The 23752-nt window shown below is 46.8% G+C and overlaps 1 protein-coding gene across 1 annotated transcript in view; it reads right to left on the bottom strand.

Annotated features, from left to right (window-relative positions):
* The window catches only part of CFAP47 (cilia and flagella associated protein 47), a 1765744-nt gene that overhangs the window by 1184421 nt on the left and 557571 nt on the right, over nucleotides 1-23752 (bottom strand). The window contains exon 28 of the mRNA XM_029603108.1: nucleotides 20928-21071. Coding sequence (XP_029458968.1) covers nucleotides 20928-21071 — 144 coding nt within the window. The remainder of the gene's footprint in view (nucleotides 1-20927; nucleotides 21072-23752) is intronic.

Genomic DNA, 23752 nt, shown 5'->3' on the forward strand with positions numbered 1-23752 from the left:
GAGATAAATGTAACAATGTCATAGGATGGGAGACTAAGCTCACTTCCAGCTGTGATCATTTTGGACAGTACAGTGTCTCTTGTACCTCCATGCTCTCAGATCCATGTGTCAAAGATGTGCACTGATGCTTCAGAGCCTCTGCTCAATGCACCATGCTGACCCTTTCATGCTGCATGCTTGAATGCCAAGAAGTTTTATGAAACCAAATTATAAAAGAAACATTTGCTTAAAAATCATAAGTATAAAAAAGGCTATTTCTTCTCAGATAACCTTGATTAAAATCTGGAACAGGATCCACCTGCTCAAGTAGGGGGAGCCAGATTTACTGTGGCTTCTGGGTCTATCCTTCAATCAAGGAGCTGAAAAGATAGATGCCCCCTTTGGTGGAGGAAGTGACATCATCCTATAAAATGGACACTTGATCCTGGAGTTCTACCCCCCCCCCCCCCCCCCAAAAGAGAAAAGACTGGAGATAGCGCAGAATAAAAAGAAAACCGATCTGAATTAGTTTTCCTTTGTTAAGTAAAGAGGTAATCAGCACAGTGGGCCTGGAAGTGGAAGAGGAGTCTGAACGCATGGCGGCAGGAGCAGGCTGCGAGAAGGAGGGAATGAGCAGGAGGCTGAAAATGACAGACAACCTACTCATGCAGAGTTCCGACGCTGGTTCGCTGAATTGTGACTGGATATGGTGACGATCAGGCTGAGTTTGGAGCGATGGTGGCTGAAGTGAAGGGTGATGTTGGGGCACTCAGTTACCATGTGGCAGAGGCTGAAGCGAGCTTACATGAGCAGGCAGTGGATTTGACTGCAAGGCAGGAGGAGGGGCTGGTTATAGCAAAATCGGTCCTGCAAAAAATCTTACCTCTCCAACTGGTTCACACGGTCCAGCTCGAAACATCCCATCCACTGATTCGTTTTCCATTTTTTTCAAATTGAAAGTTGAAAAAATTTGCTCTTCTTTTACAGATCTTCCAGATTGGTACTCTCAATCCCCCATTCCTCCTACCTCCCAGAGGAGTAATTTTGATACAGTTGCTTCTTCTGAAGTTGAAACTTTAATCTCTAAATCGAACAACACTCTCTGTCCTTATATGCTTTGCCGCTTGGTTCAAATCTTCTCGGAATGTTTTCACCCATTTTTGCAAAACTCATCAATCTTTCGTTATCTGAAGGTCTTGTTTTACCTTCACTCAAGCAAGCAGTTGTACACCCTTTTCTAAAAAACATTCTCTTGATCCATCTGACCCCAATAATTATCGCCCAATTTCATCTCTCCCATTTTTCACCAAAATGTTAGAATCTGCGGTCCTCACACTATTGAATGATTTTGTTGAAAGAGCTGAACTCCTCGATCCACATTAATTCGGTTTTTGCCTTATGTTAAGTACAGAACTCCTTCTTCTCTCTCTTACGGACATACTTAGTGTTATGAATCGACTCCTGAGTAGGGAGGAGTTAGCAATCTGTTATGAATCGGCTCCAGTAGAGGGACGAGTTAGCAATCTGTTATGCTGTACTCCTCAAGAAGGGAGGAGTTAGCGATCTGTATGAATCGGCTCCTGTGGAAGGAGGAGTTAGCAATCTGTTATGAAGCGGCTCCTGTGGGAGGGGTTTGTAAACTGATATGCTCAGCTCCTGTAGAGGGTCTAGTTAACAAACCGTTAAGGTATAGACTGCGGAGTTGCAATCTGTTATGAATCCGTTGCTGAAGGCTCCTGATGGGAAGGAGTAGCAATCTGTTACCAGCGGAGTGCTTGGAGAGGGCACTCAGATGTAGAGGAATGTAGATAGGTGGATTCTTGGGCCGATGGCAGATGACTGCGCCCCCAGGAGGATATCCTGAGAGGGACCACCGGCTAGGCTTGGGTATGGAGACAGACACAGATAATTCTTTTATTAGACAGGTTAGAAGAACTACCAGAGGTGGCAGTAGTGAGGTGATATGCCCGGCAGGGCTGAAGTCCTTCAGGTACTGGAACAGCGATCCCAGGGTTGCTGAGCTGTAGAAAAACTATAGAGAGTGAGTAGACAGGGTATGTTGTGTTCATAGCCAGAACTGGATGACAAAACTCACATAAGGTCTTAAGGAAGCTCAGTAGCTGGAAAGGGTTAGGCTCTCGAGGAGCGAGTACCTGGTTCCAGGGAAAGCTCTGAGAGAGCGATGGTAACTCACAAATGTCTGTATCTGCGATAGCTTCCAGGCAGTAGAGAATCTTCAGAGTGTTCAGGAACATGGGCCCTCGAGGCGCGAGTACCGGTTCCTATCTGCAATCTGAAATAAAGAAAAGAGAGCAAGGCCCCCGAGGAGCGGGTACCCCTGGTAAGTCCGAGGAGGCAGAGTAGCTTGGGAGAAAAGCCGAAACAATCCCCTTGCTAACTCGATTCGTTAGCGAATACTGAGACCTTTTATATTGGAAGCGGATGACGTCATCCCAGGGGGAAACCACTGAGGTTCGCGCCCCTGCTGGTAAATCAATCGGAGCGTGCGCGCGCGCCCTACGTCATCAGGCAACTTGGTGGATCCGCAGCGTCAAGCGAGTCCGTGGACACCGGAGGGAGACGGCAAGAAGACGCCGCGGCAGCTAACCGTCCATCAGACCCGGAGGGAGTCGCCACAGAGGTAAAGAGGATGGAGTGAGGGCGTTTAGCAGCGACGGATGCAACACTTAGACTCAGCTTAGATTCTGGACAGCAGTTTCTTCTAGTTTCCCTTGATATATCTGCAGCCTTCAATTCGATCAATCACGGCATACAGACTCCAGGAATTTGGCATATCAGGTTTGGTGTTAAAATCTAATCTCCCTCACAGACACTCTCCTCAAAGGACTAGACCAAGGCCACTCCTACATCCTCACCTTGCTTGACATCTTGCTTGACATCTCCTCTGCCTTTGACACCATAAGCCACAACATCCTAATTAACCATCTCACAGAAATCGGCATCACAGTAACAGCCTGCTCTGGTTTAAATCTTATCTTGAGAACAGACACTATAAAGTCAGAATAGGAAACACTGAATCCACACCTATCCAACTAACTCAAGGCGTCCTCCAAGGATCTTCACTATCTTCCACCCTTTTTAACATATATCTGCTGCCCCTTTGCCAAATCCTCTCTGATTTCGGCCTCACTCACTTTATGTACGCAGACGACATCCAAATCCTCATCCCCATTAGCGACTCCCTATCCAATTCCCTCAAAACCTGGGAAAACTGCCTTACCGCTATAAATCTCCTCCTCACTAACCTCCTGTTATGGTTTAGCGATGTTTGGGTGGATTCTTGGGTACTGTGGCAGATGACCACGCCCACGGGAGGAGCCCCATGTGGAGCCACAGTACTGGGCTAGACTCGGGACGCACAAACATGGAGATAGATCTTTTATTCTACAGCTTGTAGTATACCACCAGAGGTGGCAGTAGTGAGGTGATCTAGAGGTAGTAGTCCAGGGACCCTCGGCAGAGGGAACCCGTCTCACCAAGTTGGTCTAGGGAGATTCCGGGGTAGGTTTCCCAGCACGACAATGCTGTAGATGAGATAGACTGAAAATCAGATTACTCACTAGATGGTAGCTGTAAGGTCGGCGATTCCACCAGGTTGAAGTAGATGGTAACAGGCACCGAGACAGGGAGAGCAGGCCCTCGAGGAGCGAGTACCTGATCCCAGTAAGGCACCTGAAAGGAAAGCAGAGGGCCCCCGAGGAGTGGGTACCCAGGTTAAAGAATACCCCGAAAGGCAAGGCAGAGCTTCCAGTGGCAGCAGGAAGCGGCAGAGTAGCATAGACCGGACAAGTCCAATCCTTGCTAACTCGCAGGTTAGCAGTAGAAAGCTGGCTAAATACCCCCACCGAAGTGAGGAACTTCCTGGGCTGGCCCAGGTCTTTCCCATGCTGGCCCCTTTAAAAGGAAAGGCTGACGTCGCTGCGCACGTCTAGGCGACGTAAGGGGGTGGGGCTTCGGCAGCGCTCCTTCCTCGGAGGAAGGCCTCTCGGCGTCTCCAACCCGCTGCAAAGGTGGCTGAGTATGGTCGGGCATGACCACCGTGGTCGACCAACGTAACAGTACCCCCTCTTCAAGAGCCCCCTCCGATGGGTTATTATCACCTGTTGTGCAGTCCACGTCATCCTCAGTAGTCCAGTCCTGTTCGCTATCATAGGAATCCAAACTGTGTGTCTCCATGGTATGCTGGAAGGAAGGTCTATCCAGTGTCTCTTGTAAAGATTTCACGGAGTCCGGTGTAAGAACATAAGAACATAAGAAAATGCCATACTGGGTCAGACCAAGGGTCCATCAAGACCAGCATCCTGTTTCCAACAGTGGCCAATCCAGGCCATAAGAACCTGGCAAGTACCCAAAAACTAAGTCTATTCCATGTTACCATTGCTAATGGCAGTGGCTATTCTCTAAGTGAACTTAATAGCAGGTAATGGACTTCTCCTCCAAGAACTTATCCAATCCTTTTTTAAACACAGCTATACTAACTGCACGAACCATATTCTCTGGCAACAAATTCCAGAGTTTAATTGTGCGTTGAGTAAAAAAGAACTTTCTCCGATTAGTTTTAAATGTGCCCCATGCTAACTTCATGGAATGCCCCCTAGTCTTTCTATTATCCAAAAGAGTAAATAACCGATTCACATCTACCCGTTCTAGACCTCTCATAATTTTAAACATCTCTATCATATCCCCCCTCAGCCGTCTCTTCTCCAAGCTGAAAAGTCCTAACCTCTTTAGTCTTTCCTCATAGGGGAGATGTTCCATTCCCCTTATCATTTTGGTAGCCCTTCTCTGTACCTTCTCCATCGCAATTATATCTTTTTTGAGATGCGGCGACCAGAATTGTACACAGTATTCAAGGTGCGGTCTCACCATGGAGCGATACAGAGGCATTATGACATTTTCCATTTTATTCACCATTCCCTTTCTAATAATTCCCAACATTTTGTTTGCTTTTTTGACTGCCGCAGCACACTGAACCGACGATTTCAATGTGTTATCCACTATGACGCCTAGATCTCTTTCTTGGGTTGTAGCACCTAATATGGAACCCAACATTGTGTAATTATAGCATGGGTTATTTTTCCCTATATGCATCACCTTGCACTTATCCACATTAAATTTCATCTGCCATTTCGATGCCCAATTTTCCAGTCTCACAAGGTCTTTCTGCAATTTATCACAATCTGCTTGTGATTTAACTACTCTGAACAGTTTTGTGTCATCTGCAAATTTGATTATCTCACTCGTCGTATTTCTTTCCAGATCATTTATAAATATATTGAAAAGTAAGGGTCCCAATACAGATCCCTGAGGCACTCCACTGCCCACTCCCTTCCACTGAGAAAATTGTCCATTTAATCCTACTCTCTGTTTCCTGTCTTTTAGCCAGTTTGCAATCCACAAAAGGACATCGCCACCTATCCCATGACTTTTTACTTTTCCTAGAAGCCTCTCATGAGGAACTTTGTCAAATGCCTTCTGAAAATCCAAGTATGCTACATCTACAGGTTCACCTTTATCCACATGTTTATTAACTCCTTCTGTAGTTGATGAAGACACAGTGAAAACCCCTCAAGTACCTTTCTGCTGCAAAAGAGTGTGTAGATGTTGGATCTCCTGTTCCTTATACGCCAGTATGGCTAACAGGCCTTGGGAGACTTCACCAGTTCCTCGTTCTCTAAGGTCTTATAATTCAACTGTGTTGGGACACATCCAGTGAATTGAGTATCCCTGATGATTCGGCTCCCCAGGGATCCTTCTCGACTCTCCCTTGAGGAAGCATGGATTCCAATAGGGAGAGTCGAGGACAGCCATCTTCATAGACCGGGATGGTTCTAGAATTTCAAAGTAGGTTCCCGCACAGTGAGGTCCCCACTGAATCTGGTCAGAGAAGACCAGTCGAACTGAGGCTGGTGTCTCTGTAACCAAGATAACCCTAGAATTATAGGGCTCACAGCCTTGGGTAGGACGAAGAAGGAAAGGTGTTCAACATGATATGTTCCGATTCTTAATGACAACTGTTGAGTGATCCGTGTGACTTCTCCCGGAAGGGGATTCCCATGAACAGACGAGAGAACCAATGGGGGTTCCACCAGCGAGGTAAAGAGACCACATGATCCACCAGGTCCTGCCGGATAAAGTTTGCCCCAGCACCCGAGTCTACCAGAGCCTGTGAGGAAACCCTGGTGGCAGACAGCTCCACTGACACAGGCAAAAGAAAAGGGGATGAACCCATAGAAGGGCTGAAGGTTATAACTTCAGTCGACTTAGAACAAAGTGCCATCGATCTATGGAGCATAGGTGGAGAAACAGAAGATCCATCATTACCAGAGATGACTGCTTAAATGTAGGGTGCGGTTACGGCCGCCGAAACTTGGGTCCGGCCCAGTTGCATTGGTTCTTCTACAGGACATGAAGGCTCCTCGGGACGGAAGAGTGAATCCAAAAAATACCCTCATCTCCCTTTATGACCCTCTTGGGCTCATTCCTGTAACCTCCGGTCTATCCTCCCTGTGAGTATAATAAGTCCCTCCAGGGTGGCGGGTAGGTCCCGTGCCACCAGTTCATCTTTAATCTGCGGAAATAAGCCATCCAAAAATATGGTATTTAAACTGTTCCCCTGCCAGTTTAATTCTGAAGCCATAGTGTGGAATTCTATGGCATATTCACTTAGGGGTCGAGAGCTCTGTCAAAGATGAAGGATATCAGCACCCATGGCTGGCAGCCTGCCGGGCTCCTCGAACACCTGTTTGAAGGCAGAAACAAACTGAGGCAGATCAGATAGCAAAGGATCAGAGTGCTCCCATAAGGTTGAGGCCCAAGCCAGAGCTTTACCATCTAACAGGGAGAGGATGAAGGTCGTCTTAATCAAATCATTAGGAAACAGTGATGGTTGAAGGGTAAAGTGCCTATGGCACTGGTTTAAGAACCACTGACAGCGCTTAGGATCCCCAGAGTAACGGGGGGGGGGGGGGGTTAGGTAGAGAAATCGCTGCATGATGGGCTCCTGGGCCCACTGTAGAAGCAGCTGATATGGGAGAAGTTAGGTCCATCTTCTGCAGGAGATCCTGGCAGAGGGTCAGAAGATGAACATCTGCCATTATTAGTTCTACTGAGGTCTGAAGGCTTTGGACCCTCTGAAGGAGACTGGGGAGTGACTGGAGCACTTTCAAATCTTCGGATTGCAAGTCAATCAATCCACAGAGGTGGATAATGCCTCCAGGAATCTTTGTTGCTCTTGATTCTTCTATGCCAGGCCAGGGATGGCCTGAAGAGCGGAGGTCTGAGCCGAATCCATGGAGTCAGCAATCTGTTATGGTTTAGCGGTGTTTGGGTGGATTCTTGGGTACTGTGACAGATGACCATGCCCATGGAGAGGAGCCCCTTGGGGAGCCACAGTACCGGGCTAGACTCGGGACGCACAAACATGGAGTTAGATCTTTTATTATACAGCTTGTAGTATACCACCAGAGGTGGCAGTAGTGAGGTGATCCAGAGGTAGCAGTCCAGGGACCCTCGGCAAAGGGAACCCGTCTCAACAAGTTGGTATAGGGAGATTCCAGTGAAGGCTTCCCAGCATGGCAATGCTGTAGATGAGATAGACTGAGAATTAGATTACTCACTAGATGGTAGCTGTAAGGTCAGCGATTCCACCAGGCTGAAGTAGATAGTAACAGGCACCAAGGCAGGGAGATCAGGCCCTCGAGGAGCGAGTACCTGATCCCAGTAAGGCAACTGAAAGGAAAGCAGAGGGTGCCCAAGGAGCGGGTACCCAGGTTAAAGAATACCCCGAAGGGCAAGGTAGAGCTTCCAGCGGCACCAGGAAGCGGCAGAGTAGCATAGACCGGACAAGTCCAATCCTTGCTAACTTGCAGGTTAGCAGTAGAAAGCTGGCTAAATACCCCCACCAAAGTGAGGAACTTCTGGGGCTGGCCCAGGTCTTTCTCACGCTGGCCCCTTTAAAAGGAAAGGCTGACGTCGCTGCACACGTCTGGGTGACATCAGGGTGTGGGGTTTCAGCAGCGGCAGCGCTCCTTCCTTGGAGGAAGGCCTCTCGGTGTCTCTGACCCGCTGCAAAGGCAGGTGAGTACGGTCGGCCACGGCCTCCGTGTTCGACCGACGTAACACCTCCACCTCGCCCTAAATACATCAAAAACATGCGTGTACACTCCTAACACTAATCAGGGAAACTATTCAGACGCATTATCTAACACCATTCTAGTTTGGGCAGAAGAGCACATTATAATGGGGGGGGTGAAAGTTTCAGATGTGGGTATTGGCAACATAATGTGGTCTGACCACGCACCAGTGTGGGTGGAATTGAAAATAAATAAAGAGCAATTGTGACAGAAATTTTGGAGATTAAATGAAGATTTGGAGTCCAGAACCCTCCCACAACATTCTCAATAAAGAGCTCCTCAGAACCTTCCATAGGACTTATCCTGAAAACCCACGGCCGCGTAGAGGGAGGCCTAAAAGGGGGGTACTGTAACGCACCCCATCTGCGCCTGGCCCATGCATGGCCCTGCTCACCTCGCTAGCTCATCTGCAGGTCATGGGTTGGACTCCCCAGTGGCAGCCGCAAGCTCCTCCAGGCCTTAGCGACCCGTGGCGGTGGTCGCTGGCCTTCCACTGCGTACCAGGCCTCATGCCAGAGTTCGGCGTCTCCAGTGGTGTTGGTTATGCCCCTATGTGCACGTGCGCACGGACCTGGCCTCTTGTAGGGCCAGGGGCGGGTCCTAGCTCCGCGGCGCGTCCTGATAGAATGTTCAATATAAGGAAGTCCCTGCCTGCACTTCCTTGCCTTGGCAATCGGGTCGGCACTGCATGTGTACTAGTTGCCTCTGTGTTCCAGTCTTGTTCCAGTGTCCTTCTGTTCCAGCGTCTGTCTGTCCTGTCTCCACAGGTAGTACCCTCGGACTGTCTCTCTGGTACTGATCTCAGCCTGCTCCTTGACCATTCTGTCAGCTGCCTGGATCCTGACCTCTGCCTGCCTTGTGACCTCGTCTGACCTCCGGATCCTGACCCCTGCCTCGTTGACTACTCCTCGGACTGATCCTCGGATTCTGACCTCGGCTGCCATTGACCACATCTCCTAATTCTGGCTCTGTTCCTTGCCTTGTCATCGCCTACGCTGTCCTGGTCTTCTTTGCTCCACCAGACCTACAGCCTAGAGTCCGACCGCGCTCCCTTGCTGTTCGTGGACACGCTTCTCTGCTACCTCTCCAGGAGACCCTGTGAGGCCCACCTAAGTCTAAGCGGCCCGGGTCCCTACGGGCTCCACCTGGGGTGACCGCAGGCTTCCAGTGGTGAAGCTCATCCTAACCTCTGTCTCTGTCTGTGCTCCGCCTCCAGGAAGCAAGACAGAGCAGGAGCACCTGCTTCCTGGTCCCTACCAGGGAGCCGTTCTCCACTGCTCCAGGACAAGTGTCCACCTTCCAGCGCAACAGATTTAAGGTTAATAAAGACAAATCAGAAATTTTGAACCTGACCCGTGAAAGTGTGCTAGTAGATAGTTTGAAGGAAAGTTTACCCTTTAAGTGGGCCAGGGTGTGTGTGAAATATCTAGGGGTCAGGCTGGGGGAGAACTTGGAGAAAGCAAGTGTTGCTTACCTGTAATAGGTGTTCTCACAGGACAGCAGGATGTTAATCCTCACATATGGGTGATGTCACAGGATGGAGCACTGTATGGAAAACATTTCTGTCAAATTTTCTACAAAGAGACTGAGGTGTCTCCCTCAGTCTCGTCTTATAGCTAAAAGCGCAAGCGAAACTAAAATAAAAGTAAAAACGTATACAGACCCAACTCTGCGGGGTGGCGGGTGGGTTTCATGAGGACTAACATCCTGCTGTCCTGTGAGAACACCTTTTACAGGTAAGCAACACTTGCTTTCTCACAGGACAAGCAGGATGGTAGTCCTCACATATGGGTGAGTACCGAGCTGAGGATGCCCGAGAGTGCACCAAATGCAACCAAGCAGCGCAAAAGGCGCAATGACGGGGGTGGAATTTGGAACGGAGGGCATCCTGAAACCCGTAACGGGTTGGTGGAAGGATGTTGGGTAGTTAAACCGAAAAGAATAAGAGTAGACGGACTGGCCAAACATGGAGCATGCCGGCTAGTCGTATCTAAGCAATAATGGGCTGCGAAGGTATGGAGATAGCTCCAGGTTGCAGCCTGATAAATATGTACAAGCAGCAGCGGCCGAGGGGAAGCTATTGAGGCTGGGACGGACGCAACAAAGTGTGGTTACACACAGTGTTGTAGTGAAATGCCTGCTTGTTGGTAGGAAAAGAGATACAGACCGTCAATTAGGAGGAATAGGTCTGTTTGCCCAGTGGAACTCGCAGGTTGAATCTTGCCACAGAAGGAAAGAGTTAGGTGGAATTCCTATGGAGTGTAGTGCGATCTAGATAGAATGCAAGTACACTATTACTGTCCAAGGAGTGGAAAAACCCTCTCGCTTTGGTGAGAGAGAGGTGTTGGGAAAAATGGGCAGAGTATATTCTGAGTAAGGTGAGATGCAACGTCTACCTTAAGAAGATATGAAGTTGAATACGTAAAACCACTCGGTCACGGAAGAACACAGGGTCTAATGAGTATGTAGCAAGGTGTGTAACTCACTGACCCTGTTGGCCGAAATGACATTTATGAGGGAAAGAATTTCCCATGTCATACCGTGAAATGAGAGGAATGGAAAGGCTGGAACGGAGAACGTTTGAAACTTATAAGCACGAAATATAGGTTCCATTCCGTGACTAGTGAAAATAGAGGCGGCTTGATCAGTGGATAATCCATAGTAAGCTGACTCAGAAGGGGTTTACCGTTAATAGGGTATCCCCACTCCCAAACGATACACCAACTGGAACAGAGGTGTACCTATGTGGAGGATGACTGGGGAGCAGAATCCGAGGGAGCAAGAGAAAAGAGTGCTGTAGAAAAAAGAAAAAGGGTAATACCCTTTTGTATGCATCATGTGGTAAATCATGCCATTTTGAATGGTAGGATTTATGTATGGAAGGTTTTGTTACACTACCAGTACTTGAGAATATCAGTGAGTCTACGATTTGTGACTGACTGGTGAGAAAGCAAATTGGTTACTGGTGTGATAGACTGAGAAGTATGGGAAGTATACTGGTCTTGGCCAGGACGTGGGTCTGAGGAACAGTGAACCCCGTCCCGGTTCAGCATTAGAAGAGAGCTGGCTATAAGAGGCAGCAGAAGAGGCCCTTGATGGAAGAACGGCATCTATGAGAACGCATTGGAAACATGTGTATGGAGTAGAATCTGTGCACTCATGGTTCGATTTGGACACGGAAGGCAAGTTCGGTTAACCTCAGCACCAGAAGATTTTTCTCGCCACACAGGTAGTCCGAGACCATTCGAGAGGATGGAACCTATATGGAGAAGGTCTGTTAGTGCGTTCAGTAAGTCTCTTGGATAAGTGGCCCAAGGATGCGTAGAGTGAGCAAGGGCCAAGGGTAGAGCTGCACAGCTTCCTTGCAGAGCAGCTAAGATGTTGTGCGTGCTTGTGTGTTGGAAAGCACATTGTCCCTATGCTGTCTGTCTGTATGCACAAAGATTTGTTGCAGAGGCAGTATTGGAAGACATAAGGGTATAACTCATGGCTACAAGCTCCAGGAAATTTATGTAAAACTCTGCCTGGAGCAGAATAGACACATATTGGGTTGAGAAGATTTTAGGTCAAACTTACAACCCTGAGTAAATGCAAGCATGAGCAGGATCAGACTAGGTTTTGGTTCTAGATCTGTAATATAGCTGAGGGATGAGAGAGGTTGAACAGCTTAGACCCACTGATAATGGAATTTCACTGAACCTAACCCATAGCAGTTTTGGATCTATGAGGAAAGTGCATAGTGAAAAACCCCCATAGCCCGACAACGAAGAATTGAGGGGCTGAGGTTATGGAATATGCGCGCAGGGACATGTAGGAATTTATTAGAAAGTCTGCGCGGTTGCTGGACAGGAAGGTCATTGTGACTGTGGTGTCCAAAAGTGTTGTATAAGGGATTTATGGCAGTGACAGTAATCCCAGATAGTAAATTTATAGTAAATTTATAGTGAGTCATGAAGAAGTTAGAACTCCTTGCGTGGACTGACTGTGGTTATGCAGCTGTCCATGCAAGGAAAGCGTGAATGATGTTGCACTCTGTAGAGAAACAGCAGTCACCAATAGTGATTCAATGAAATACCCCAGTTGCCGAAGCTAGTGCAACTGGCAGAGCTTGGGATTGCAATATTGTTGACTCACCATGAAGCACATAGAAAGATTAGAGGTAATGTACTTACTGCAATATGGAAGCATGGTGACGAGAGATACCATTTTACCTGTGCCTTCTGAAGAAAGTTGGTATTTCTGAGGTCCAGGATGGGTGGAGAGTAACTACTTTCTGTTGAAAGAAAGAATAGTGTAATTAAAAATCCCCAACCACCCCTCTCCTGCGCTTTGTAGCGTCTGGGGGAGTGTACCGGGAACATTGGTACAAAGTGGGGTGGCCGCTCTGATATCCGGCCAGTTGGGACACCAGGAGGTGTCCAACTGGAGGGGCTGATGTAATCTGGATATCATGTAACCTCCCACGGGAGCATGAGCGTTAAAGTCTTACCTGCATTTCTGTGTGCTGTACAAGGAGACATCGAGACCTGTCATCAGGCTTCGAGGTGGACTTGCACTTGAGGTAGTATTTGCTGGATCTCGTGTTTAGCAGATCAGCGAATGCATCTGGAACTTTGGTTCTGAATTAGGAACCAGAAGCCAGAGTATTAATCAGTAGAGAGCCCCGTTGCTGAAAATGGGAGGATGTCCTGATGCAATCCCAAAGAAATGATAGAGGGGTTCTCTTGGTATTGTGGCTGACATAGCTGGCATAGCGATATGTGCCACTAATACAGTTCTTGAAAGGTACATGACCTAGAACTTTTCGAACCATGTGGCCCGAATTAGAGAACACATCTCAATGGGAATGCCGCAGAAGAGCATACTTACCATCCGACGTAGATCGCCGAAAGATGAGCCGGTGAAGATTGCTGGCTCCGTGGATTTCAGGAGTCATCGAGGGGTGGCCTGTCGGCCATAGACGCCCGTCTCTACTCTGATGCCTGGTATGGTGGCGCAGGTATAGAGGATCAATCACAACCTTCTACCCGTATACAACTGTACTCCAGTGTACCTTCAATGTATCTCACAACAATCAACCCAATCGTATCACTGGTAAAACTATCAACATTTACTGGTCACTGCCAAGTGTTATATGTAGGCCTCTCACTCACAGGGTCTGCATAGCATATCAGACTCCTACTTAGGTACAAGGCCACCTTACTTTAATTGTAATATTTTTGTTAGAATTTTTTAAATTTTTTTGCACATTAAAACTGCCTCGTATCAGTTCTTCAGTAGAATTTTCATATATTATATTCCAAAGGTACGGGAGAAACAATAACTACTTATCTCGCCAATTTTGGTTAGTCACCCGACACGCGCGTGTTTCGAATCAACGGTTCTGCTTCAGGGGAATTTTTCTTCCGTATCCTGTCTCAAAGACGAACTTCTGGGTTTCCATTCCGCAAGTTTGAGGCGTCCATTGTACATTTGAGGCGCCCTGTACATTGGGCGTACCAAACGTAAGATCAGAACCAGGCTCATAGAGCACAGAAGCTGTATCAGGACTAAGAAGGTTACAGCACCTTTAGTACAGCACTGCATTACTTGTCAACATGTGTTTACAGATCTGAAATGGCTGATTTTGGAACAAGTGCAGAATAGCCCACGTGGCGGTGACATTCAAATGCGTCTCAACATGCGTGAGCAGTTTTGGATTTATTGGCTGAACACAATGGACCCGGGTGGACTAAATGAGAAAATAAACTGGTACTCCTTGATTTAGAATCCCCCGTGTTCGCTGGTGGTTAAGGCTAACTACAACATCGGAGGTGACATTGGCTATTGTCTCCCGATATGTAAGGTGGTAAGAGTTCTTCTGAGCACAGAGTGGAGCTCTTTCAAGGACAGGGAACCAGGTGTTGAAATGTCATTTTCGATGACGTTTGAAAGGATGAAGAAATTGTTAATGCATGTTTAGAAGATGACGCGAGTAAGTTGTCAGTAACTCTGCAGTAGACGTGACAAAACGATCAAGTTGCTAGGGACGCTGAAGTGGATGGGATGTACACCATGTGATTAAGTATCCAGTGTCGCTAATGCGGACGTGATAGAGAACGCCGCTTGGTTGAGATAGCAATAGCAGCGAATACAAACACAAATAAAAAATAAAGAAATAATAAAGAATATGAGAATGAACATGGCGATCTGCCTTTTAATATTGTGCCAATTATACAGAATGGAAATAGCCGTGACTTCTGTGGGGTCTGTGTATCTTGAAATAGAAAAGTAAACGAGAGGACCGGACGTGAAAGGAGACTGTTTGGAATGACGTAGGTTCCGGTCTGGGCTATAATAGGATCACTCGAGTCGGTGTGCCTTTCAAAGATGGACGCGGCGCAAGGAAGCCGCGGCAATATTTAAAATCGTGGTAATTAAGCCAAGAAAAGAGAGATGGACGCCTCAAACTTGCGGAATGGAAACCCAGAAGTTCGTCTTTGAGACAGGATACGGAAGAAAAATTCCCCTGAAGCAGAACCGTTGGTTCGAAACACGCGCGTGTCGGGTGACTAACCAAAATTGGCGAGATAAGTAGTTATTGTTTCTCCCGTACCTTTGGAATATAATATATGAAAATTCTACTGAAGAACTGATACGAGGCAGTTTTAATGTGCAAAAAAATTTAAAAAATTCTAACAAAAATATTACAATTAAAGTAAGGTGGCCTTGTACCTAAGTAGGAGTCTGATATGCTATGCAGACCCTGTGAGTGAGAGGCCTACATATAACACTTGGCAGTGACCAGTAAATGTTGATAGTTTTACCAGTGATACGATTGGGTTGATTGTTGGCAGGTATAGAGGAGACAGGCTGAGAGTGGCTGGCGCTACCACAGTAATTTTGTGGAAGGCCACAATCCCGCACCAATGTCGGTGGGGCACGCCTTGGGAATAGGGGAGCCAATTAACAGCTCGTGAACCCGGCCCTCATCACAGCGGCTCGATGTCTCGTGACGCCAGTGCAGAATTCTTCGGAACTCATTCCGGTGTTTCTGGAGCACCAAGGACTGCCAGCACTGTCCGGAACAGTGGCAATAACAGTGGTGATGTTGCTCGGCCCGGGAGTTCTCCAGCACCGAGAAGGATAGCACCGATGTGCTGGATGGCGTCGGTGGCGAACGGTCACCGTGTCGGTGATGATGTGTGCCACGGTGCTTGGCCCGGTCTTTCCCCAGCGCCGAGATGGATGCCCTTGCTGTCGTGGATGGCGACTGATGACGGACTGTCAGCATGCCTGCACTGCTCCTGGCACTATGTAGTGTCATAGGCTAATATGGGGCTTTAATAAGAACCCAAAGTATGGAGCACTGTGTTTAGACGAGGGCATTACGTGGAGGCTCCAGGCTCCAGGGAGGAAGACTAAGAACCAATGTCAGGAAGTATTTCTTCACAGAGAGAGTGGTGGATGCCTGGAATGCCCTTCCGGAGGAAGTAGTGAAGACAAAAACTGTGAAGGACTTCAAAGGGGCATGAGATAAACACTGCGGATCCATCAAGTCTAGAGGACGTGAATAAAGAGGGGGTGGCTCACATACAGAATGCTGAACAAGCAGCAGCCCTCAAGATAGAAGGGCTCAAAATAGAAGAACAACAGGAAGCCGCTGCTGCCACAGCTGCCGCCGAAGTGCGCAGAAAGGCTGAGCTAGAGATCGCCTCAGACCTGTTGCAGTAAAAGGGAGAAGCAGCAGCCCTTGAAGCCCTAATTAAAGGTCTTATTGTGGGGGGGGGGAGGAGGGGGGCAGTTGTCACAGCCACGAAAAGTAGCAGACACAGGGATCAATGACCGGGGCCCGCAAGCCCAAAGGTGGAAGGAGGTGGCAGAACACTGCATGGAGCGACAGTAGCCACAGAGGCATTCACGGAGCGGGATGCCAGTGGTCGGTGTTCCACCTTCATGGAGCGGAAGGATGGAGGGCTGCCATCTCCAAAAAAAACAAAACAGGGGTGGGTAAGAGTATGTAAAATTACCGGTGAGGTCATAGGCTATAGGTATTGCCAATTATTAGGCTTGTTCAATATTTGTTGTTAATGTGGCTCGCGGAAATGGGGGCTACTACCTGGAGATAATACCCTTGTTCAGTGTACATACACACAGTTGATGAGACTCCATCATTGCTCTGGGCTTCAACGGCAAGAGGTAATGTGGAAGAAAAATTGTATTCACAGGGAAGCGAGGTGTAGCTGGGCAGATACTTTACTTTCAATGCATGTCCAGCGTAGCTCTTTGCTTCAACGGCAGGGGGAATGAGGAAGGGAGGATCTGTATGTGGATTGCATAGTCTGGGTGGACAGGGGCAGGGGTGTGGCCTGCTTATTGCGGCGGTTACTACCCCTAATTGAGCTGGATATTCACTTGGATGCAGTTCCAGCGCTGCTCTCTACATTGATAGTGGGGGGAGGGGAAATAGAACTAGATAGTACTAGAAGCCAAGCGTAACAAGTATGAGAGAGAGAGAGAAAAAAAAAAGTGCATAGCTTGCTGGGCAGACTGGATGGGACGTTTGTTCTTCTTCTGCCGTCATTTCTATGTTTCTAAATTTCTATGTTTCTATGAGGTGCTATGTCGGTATTGATGGTGTCAATGGCGGCCGAAGCGGCCTCAAGGGTATCGTCAAAAATATATATGAAAAAACATCAATGACCTGGGCAGAGCACTGATGACAGTGACGGAAGCACTGACAGCATTGGCGTAGGCATCTATGGAAACAATGTGGCATCGAATAATTGAAAAAACATTGTTGGCATTGGAAAAATGATACCGGCATCGATGGAGTCGATGACTGCATCGATAGGAACGTCGAAGACACCGATGGAAACGATGTGGGCATCAAGGGCATCGATGTATGGAGGCAGGTGCCAACGTCATCAATGGCATGGTCACAGACATTGATGGCATCGATTGGATTGACTCGGGCACCAATGGCATCGATGACATTGATGCCACCAACATGGGCATCGATGGCACCAACATGGGCACTGATGGAATCGATGTTGGCATGGATGCCATTGATGGAATTGACATTGGCATTGATAGAATCCACTTTGGCATCGATGGAATCGACCTTGGCATCGATGCCCATCGATGGAATCAACCTGGCATCGATGCCATGGACAATGGCATTAATGGAAATGTCCTAGGCATCGATGGCATTGATAAAATAAACAATGGCATCGATGGAAATGACCCTGGCATCGATGAAAGTGCCATGGGTGACTATGGCATCGACCCGGGCATGGATGGCACCGACGACACAATAGTGTGGGTCAATGGCATCCATCCGGGTGATGATGGCACCGATGAAACCCAAGGAAAAATCATTGCCATGGATGAAAAACATGGATGGCACTGATAGAACGATGCAGGGACCGATGCAGGGAACGATGCATCAGTGTACCGTGGGGGGAGGGGTACCAATGGCATTGAAGAATCCAGAACGGTCTAAAAAGGGGTACCAACAGTAGTGATGGGGGCATCGACTGTGCGAGGGTACCAAGGAAATCAAAGGACCCGAACTCGATAGGGGCCCTGGTGGCAATGGAAACCATGGAAGTCCCTGTTCCTCTAGTGCTAATAACCAGGCAGAGTGTCACAGAGGGACACTCGCAGGCTATGTGTGGCTAACTGAAACATAGGGAGAGGGAAGGCCGCAGTCAATTGGCAGGCCAGGGAGGTGACAGGAACCAACCGAAAAAACAGGGCATAGTACTGACCGAGCATCGAATAAACATATGCAAAGGGAGACCCGTGCAGGGAAAAGTGTTTGTGAAGTAAAAGTTTAAGTGTTTCCATGTGGAAAAAGTGTTAGAATTTCTCACAGAGCTCCTAACTGCTATGCTTACTGCAGAGCAGAAAAAAGAAGACTGAGGGAGACACCTGTGGTTCACAGGGATAATTGCAGGCTGAGCATGCTCAGTGCACTCAGTGTGCCAGTGTCAGTCAAAGCTTTGTAGAAACTTTGACAGAAAAGTTTTCTGTACAGGGCTCCATCCTGTGATGTCACCCATATGTGAGGACTACCATCCTGCTTGTCCTATTAATAAATTATACTTAGGGAATAGCCACTGCTATTAATTTCATCAGTAGCATGGGATCTTCTTAGTGTTTGGGTAATTGCCAGGTTCTTGTGGCCTGGTTTTGGCCTCTGTTGGAAACAGGATGCTAGGCTTGATGGACCCTTGGTCTGACCCAGCATGGCAATTTCTTATGTTCTTATATTAATTATGGCCCATTGGTGAAGGGAGTATTCGCAGACCTGGCAAAGTGGGAATATTTACATCTGTCCTAGCTGGACAGAATTCATGCTATTAAGATGAATGTTTTGCCTAGGTTCTACTATTTTTTTCAGACACTTCCGATATCTATCTCAATAAGGCTTTTGCTGTACTGGCAAAGGAAGCTCTTTAGGTTTATTTGGAAGAGGAGACTGCCAAGAGTGGCAGGAGAAGTTTTATATCACATTAAATGCCAGGGGGGATTGGGAGTTCCTAATCTCACTCTCCATTATGCTGCTTCACAGCTGACGACAGTACTTGAATGGCACTATAAATCCAAGTGTTAAATGTGGGCCGTGATGGAACAGGATATCATTGGGTTGCCTGCCATGAAGTACTTAGTCTGATCAACTGATAGCAATAAAGAAAGGGTGAAGAAAGTTTCCCCATTCTCCCAAGTCATTCTTGCAATATGGGTGAGTTATAGAAAACAACTGGTAGGGGACTATCCATTCTGGCCCCGCACAACTTTTTTACTTAATAAGTCACTTCCTCCAGGGGCAGCGAGGTCAGCAGTAGCTTTTTGTTGGGGAGTGGGGATTGCGAGGTTAAAGCAGGTGTGGGATGGGAGATAAGAATATCCATTTGAACAAATTGTCATCGATATCCACTAGAAGAAGATAGGTTTGCCTACCTTCAATTGGCGTTGTATGTAAGGACTAAGAGGATAACGAAAGCGCTTCAAAAAAGTTAATCCATGTTTGAACTTTACTGTTCAAAAGCGATAAAAGTGGGTAAGGTGAGTTCTAAAATACATGTGTTAATGCTAGGGGAGATGGGTTCAAAACCAAAACATGTGATAGTTTGGGAAAAGAATATGGAAACGCAAATAGAGCTTGCAGACTGTGATTTGTGTTATCTAATGATGGAGAGGATCTCAGTTTCATCAATGATGCTAGAGAACAGTTATAAGTTGCTCTACAGGTGGTATCTTACACCAGATAAAATGACCAGGATGTTCCCGGGGTTATCTGACTGATGCTGGTAACAGTGTGGGGAGAAGGGGCATTTTTACATTTGGTGGAAGTGTGCTAAAGTGACTGATTATTGGAATATGATCCTGGATTTAATTTATGAGATTATGGGATGTAGGTTTGTGAGGAATCCTAGGTTACTGCTGCTCACTATAGATATTTGCACAGTAGATGAGAAGCCTTGTCACCTGATTCAATTCATCATAGTGGCAGCGAGATGTGAACTAGGGGCTTGGTAGCATAAACTTGAAGTTTCTCAGAAAATTAATGCTAAAGTTAGACTGGCCAGAATGTATACTATATATAAATTGATAGCTCACCCTCATGATTACATCCCACAGTTTGAAAAAATGTGGGCACCGTATATCAGATGGAAAAAGGCTGAGTTTGGGGTCTGGAATTTAAGTGGTCGATATATATACACAGACACACGCAGTTATTGAAGGTTCAGGAAGTAGTTTAATGAGGTTATGGGGCGGTGGGTGGAAGAGAGTGTGGTAATTTGTGATTAATGTGGGGATAAGCTTAAAAGTATGAAATGCTTTGAGTAGGATAGGGATGGGAGATATGTAGGGGTGGGGTCAAAGAAAATATGATAGGATAATAATACTAATTATGTGGGGGGGGGGGGAGGTTCCTGCTTCAGTGAATGAGGGTTAGAGTGGTGGAAGATGACTTTGGGGGTATTCTATGGTATTTTATGAGTTGTTTTCTGCAGGCACTATTGTAAAATATAATTGACTATTTGTATTTGCTTATCCTTTTAATAAATATTAAATTTCAAAAAAAAGAAGCCCCTTTGGTATGGTCTCAGCACCAGCACTAAGTGCAACTCCTTGGTCTGTGCATTGAATCTTCTGCAGCATTTTCATGGAGCTCAACTTCTCTTTCTTGGCATAGTAAATGAAGAGTCTGATCTTCCAGGCCTGAACCACTTGGCCTTCTCTTAAAAGTTTGTACCAAAATTCATGATAGTCAGTGATAGACATCTTCTGTTTACACTTGGGGCAGAACTGGAAGGTGTTGATTTGCTTCCCTGACATGGTGAGGAAAACAGATGCAGCAAAATCAAACGAAGAAATCCTTGAGAAAAAAATGACACAGTACTTAAAAAACAGCTGAAATTGATTGCTAAAAGCCCATGATGAGGAACAAAAACACTTTATGTAAACTAGCAGAATAGATGAAAAAACACTAAAATCTGGCCAAGTAAAATAAAGGAGGGGAGGAGGTTGAGAAATGCAGAAAACCACAAAGAATCAGGGCTACTAAAGCTGCCATTTCTGATATCTCCAGCAGACAAAAACAAACTCAGGGGAGCAGCATGACTGCAGAAACACAGGAATTCAAGCACATGCACAATAAAGGCTTTTAAGACTTTCAAAAAAGCTGAGGAAGAATGTTCTGCACGGAGTGTGCCCCCATGACACACTTGCAACTTTAGTGAACTACTTGTCTTCAGAGAAAAAGAATAATTTGAGCTGTAGAAAGACTTGAAATTATACCTGAGAGGGAATCTTCAAAGAATGTGCTCGTGACAGCGCCAAGAGAACTGGAGGAATTACTCTGTGAGGGAGTTCCTGGAACGTAACAAGGATGCAACACGGCCTCCCCAGTATTATAATTTTTCCCATTATTTCCATTATATCCTACAAAATAGGCAATAGAAAAGAGAAAAATAGTTACAAATGCATTCTACTCAATATCATTGCAACATAAAAAGGCACAATAACTACAATTATCATCTAATATATGTTTTAATGAAAATGAGAAATTATAGTATCTGATGGAAGTGTACTGATGTCCATCCCCAATCCAGGCATCATGTAAATTCTTCCAAATAGAAACATAAAATATGATAGCAAATAAAGGCCCTAAGATCCATCTAGTCTGTCCAATTTACTTCCTGGTTCAATGCACTAGCCTTGCCTTCTCTTAGCTTAAATTTCACAAAGAACATAAGTGATGAAATGCTGGGTCAGACCACGGTCCATCGAGCCCAGCATTCTGTCTCCGACAGTGGCCAATCCAAATCACAAGTACCCAGAAGATTCCCAATAGTTAATCTATTTTTTGTATTTCACTCCTAGGGATACGTCTGGCTTTTCCAAGTCTACCTGGTTAGTAACTTTTTATGTGCTTTTCCTTCAGGAACTTTTCCAACCCTCTTTTGAGCCCCACTATGTTAATTGCTTAGACCAGCACTTCTCAACCGGTGTGTCGCGACACACCAATGTGTTGCCAAGCACCAGCTAGTGTGTCGCGACTCCCAGTGTCCCACAGCCCCAGTTATACTTCCCTTTAGCTTTTTCTTGCCCCCACGGGCCAATGGGAAACCTCCTCCCTTCTTCCTGCCCCTGCGGGCCAATTGGAAGCTTCCTCCATTCTTCCTGCCCCCTTCCTGCCAACGGGAGGAGGAATCCTCTGATTGGCCGGTGGGGCAGGAAGAAGGGGGGCATCTCATAGCCCAGGGGTAGAGTGGTTTGAGGGGGGATGGGAGGAGTGGCAGTGTCCAGGCTTGTGGCGGTGAAGATGCCCGACCCTGTGGCTGCCACGGGCTGGAAGTGCTGAAATTAAACACAGCAGCGAGCCACAAAGAAAAGAGGCCAGCGGCACCAGGAACCACGATAAAGTAGGGATTCCCCAAAGCGGCAGTGAGTCACAAGCACGAAGAGGCCGGTGCTCCGGGGATTCTCCTCCCCCCCCATGCAACAGTGAGCGTGGCAGAACCACGTTTAAAGTAAAAGTGGCACTCAGCCATGCTGATTACAGATGGGGCAACTGGAGCTCCCAGCGGCCGTAAAAGCAGGCAGATGCGGGGGGGGGGCCGCGGGAGCCTAGGGATATCCCGACAGCCAGAAGAAAGGATTGAGTGCTGTGGCATATTTTTTTAAAATAAATGTTTGCTGCTTCAGTGCGGCTGAGAAGGCAGCGGCAGCACTGGGAAATCTGCCACTGCGAAATTAAAGGGGAACACAGCACTGGCGCACTAAGCAAAGTGTATGTGAGAGACAGAGACTGGGCAGGGAGGTGACTGGGGTGTGTGTGAGAGACAGACTGGGCAGGGAAGTGACTGGAGTGTGTGTGAGAGGCAGAGCATGGGCAGAAAGGTGACTGGGGTTTGTGAGAAAGAGAGAGAGAGACTGGGCAGGGAGGTGACTGGGGCGTGTGTGTGAGACAGAGAGAGATAAGACTAGGCAGGGAGGTGACTGGTGTCTGTGTGTGAGACAGAGACTGGTCGTAGGATTTAATTGGGGGGGGGGGGGGTGAGTGAATTGTGGGCCCTAAAGAAGAGAACCATGAGGACAGAGCTTCAGCAGCCGCTGCTGCTCCTGGTCTGTGCTTTCAAGGGAAAGAAGTAGGCGAGTTGCTGGAGAGGGTAAGAAAAGATGGCATTTTAAGTTTATTTTTCTTGATTGACTGCCATTTTAATTATTGCGTATTATGTGATGTGTCTGCTGTTTTGAAATATTTTATTGATATTTGGACAATTTTTAATAATTTTTATGAGTTTTAATTGTTTGATATTATTCTGTTCATCAGCTGTTTAGAAACATTTATTAATATAGTTGTACAGTTATTTCTGTGTGGGGATCTATAGCAGCTTGGCTTGTTCTGTTTTCCTAATAGGAGGTGTATTAGTGTTTAGGACCTCATTTAATATTTGTAGTGTTGCCTTTTCATAGATAGGGTGGTTATGTGTCCATAATGCAGGTGTAACTTTGTGCGGATTAGTTTCTGTCCATTATTGCAGATCCTGCGACTGTGTTAGGTGCTATATTTCTCTTTCCATTTCTCCAGGTTTGCACTGCATGCAGAGTGACTTTTTTTGGTTTTCCATTCCAGTTTGTCTCCATATTTATAATGTGTGGTCTTTCTGTACTTGGTGAAGGTCGGTTCTGTGTGTGTGCCCAAGATGAGGTATTTTACTAGCATGTAGGCAATTGTATCAATCTTATTTGTTGTGTTTTCTCAAAAGGATATGCATTAGAGGTAAATTATTAACTTTTCATAAGGAGGGTTATTGTGCCTGGTAGTAAAGGGAGTTTGTTTTCCTTTTACTGAGATGTCATCAGAACCAGAATATCTTTTGTTTGCATGGGAGTTCTATGGGTAATGCCCTAGTTCTGCTCTGCATCCATTGTTAGGGGTCAAGGGGGTTTCCGTGGATGCAGAGTCTATGTTTACATATAGCCCCTTGACGGTCATAAATTCAGTGTGTCACGCATGTGAAAACCATCTGTCAGGTGTGTCCCGGCCGAAAAAAGGTTGAGAACCACTGGCTTAGACCATATCCTTTGGCAACAGATTCCACAGCTTTATTGTACAC

Source organism: Rhinatrema bivittatum, chromosome 5 (genome assembly GCF_901001135.1).
Source record: "Rhinatrema bivittatum chromosome 5, aRhiBiv1.1, whole genome shotgun sequence".
Taxonomy (NCBI): Eukaryota; Metazoa; Chordata; class Amphibia; order Gymnophiona; family Rhinatrematidae; genus Rhinatrema; species Rhinatrema bivittatum.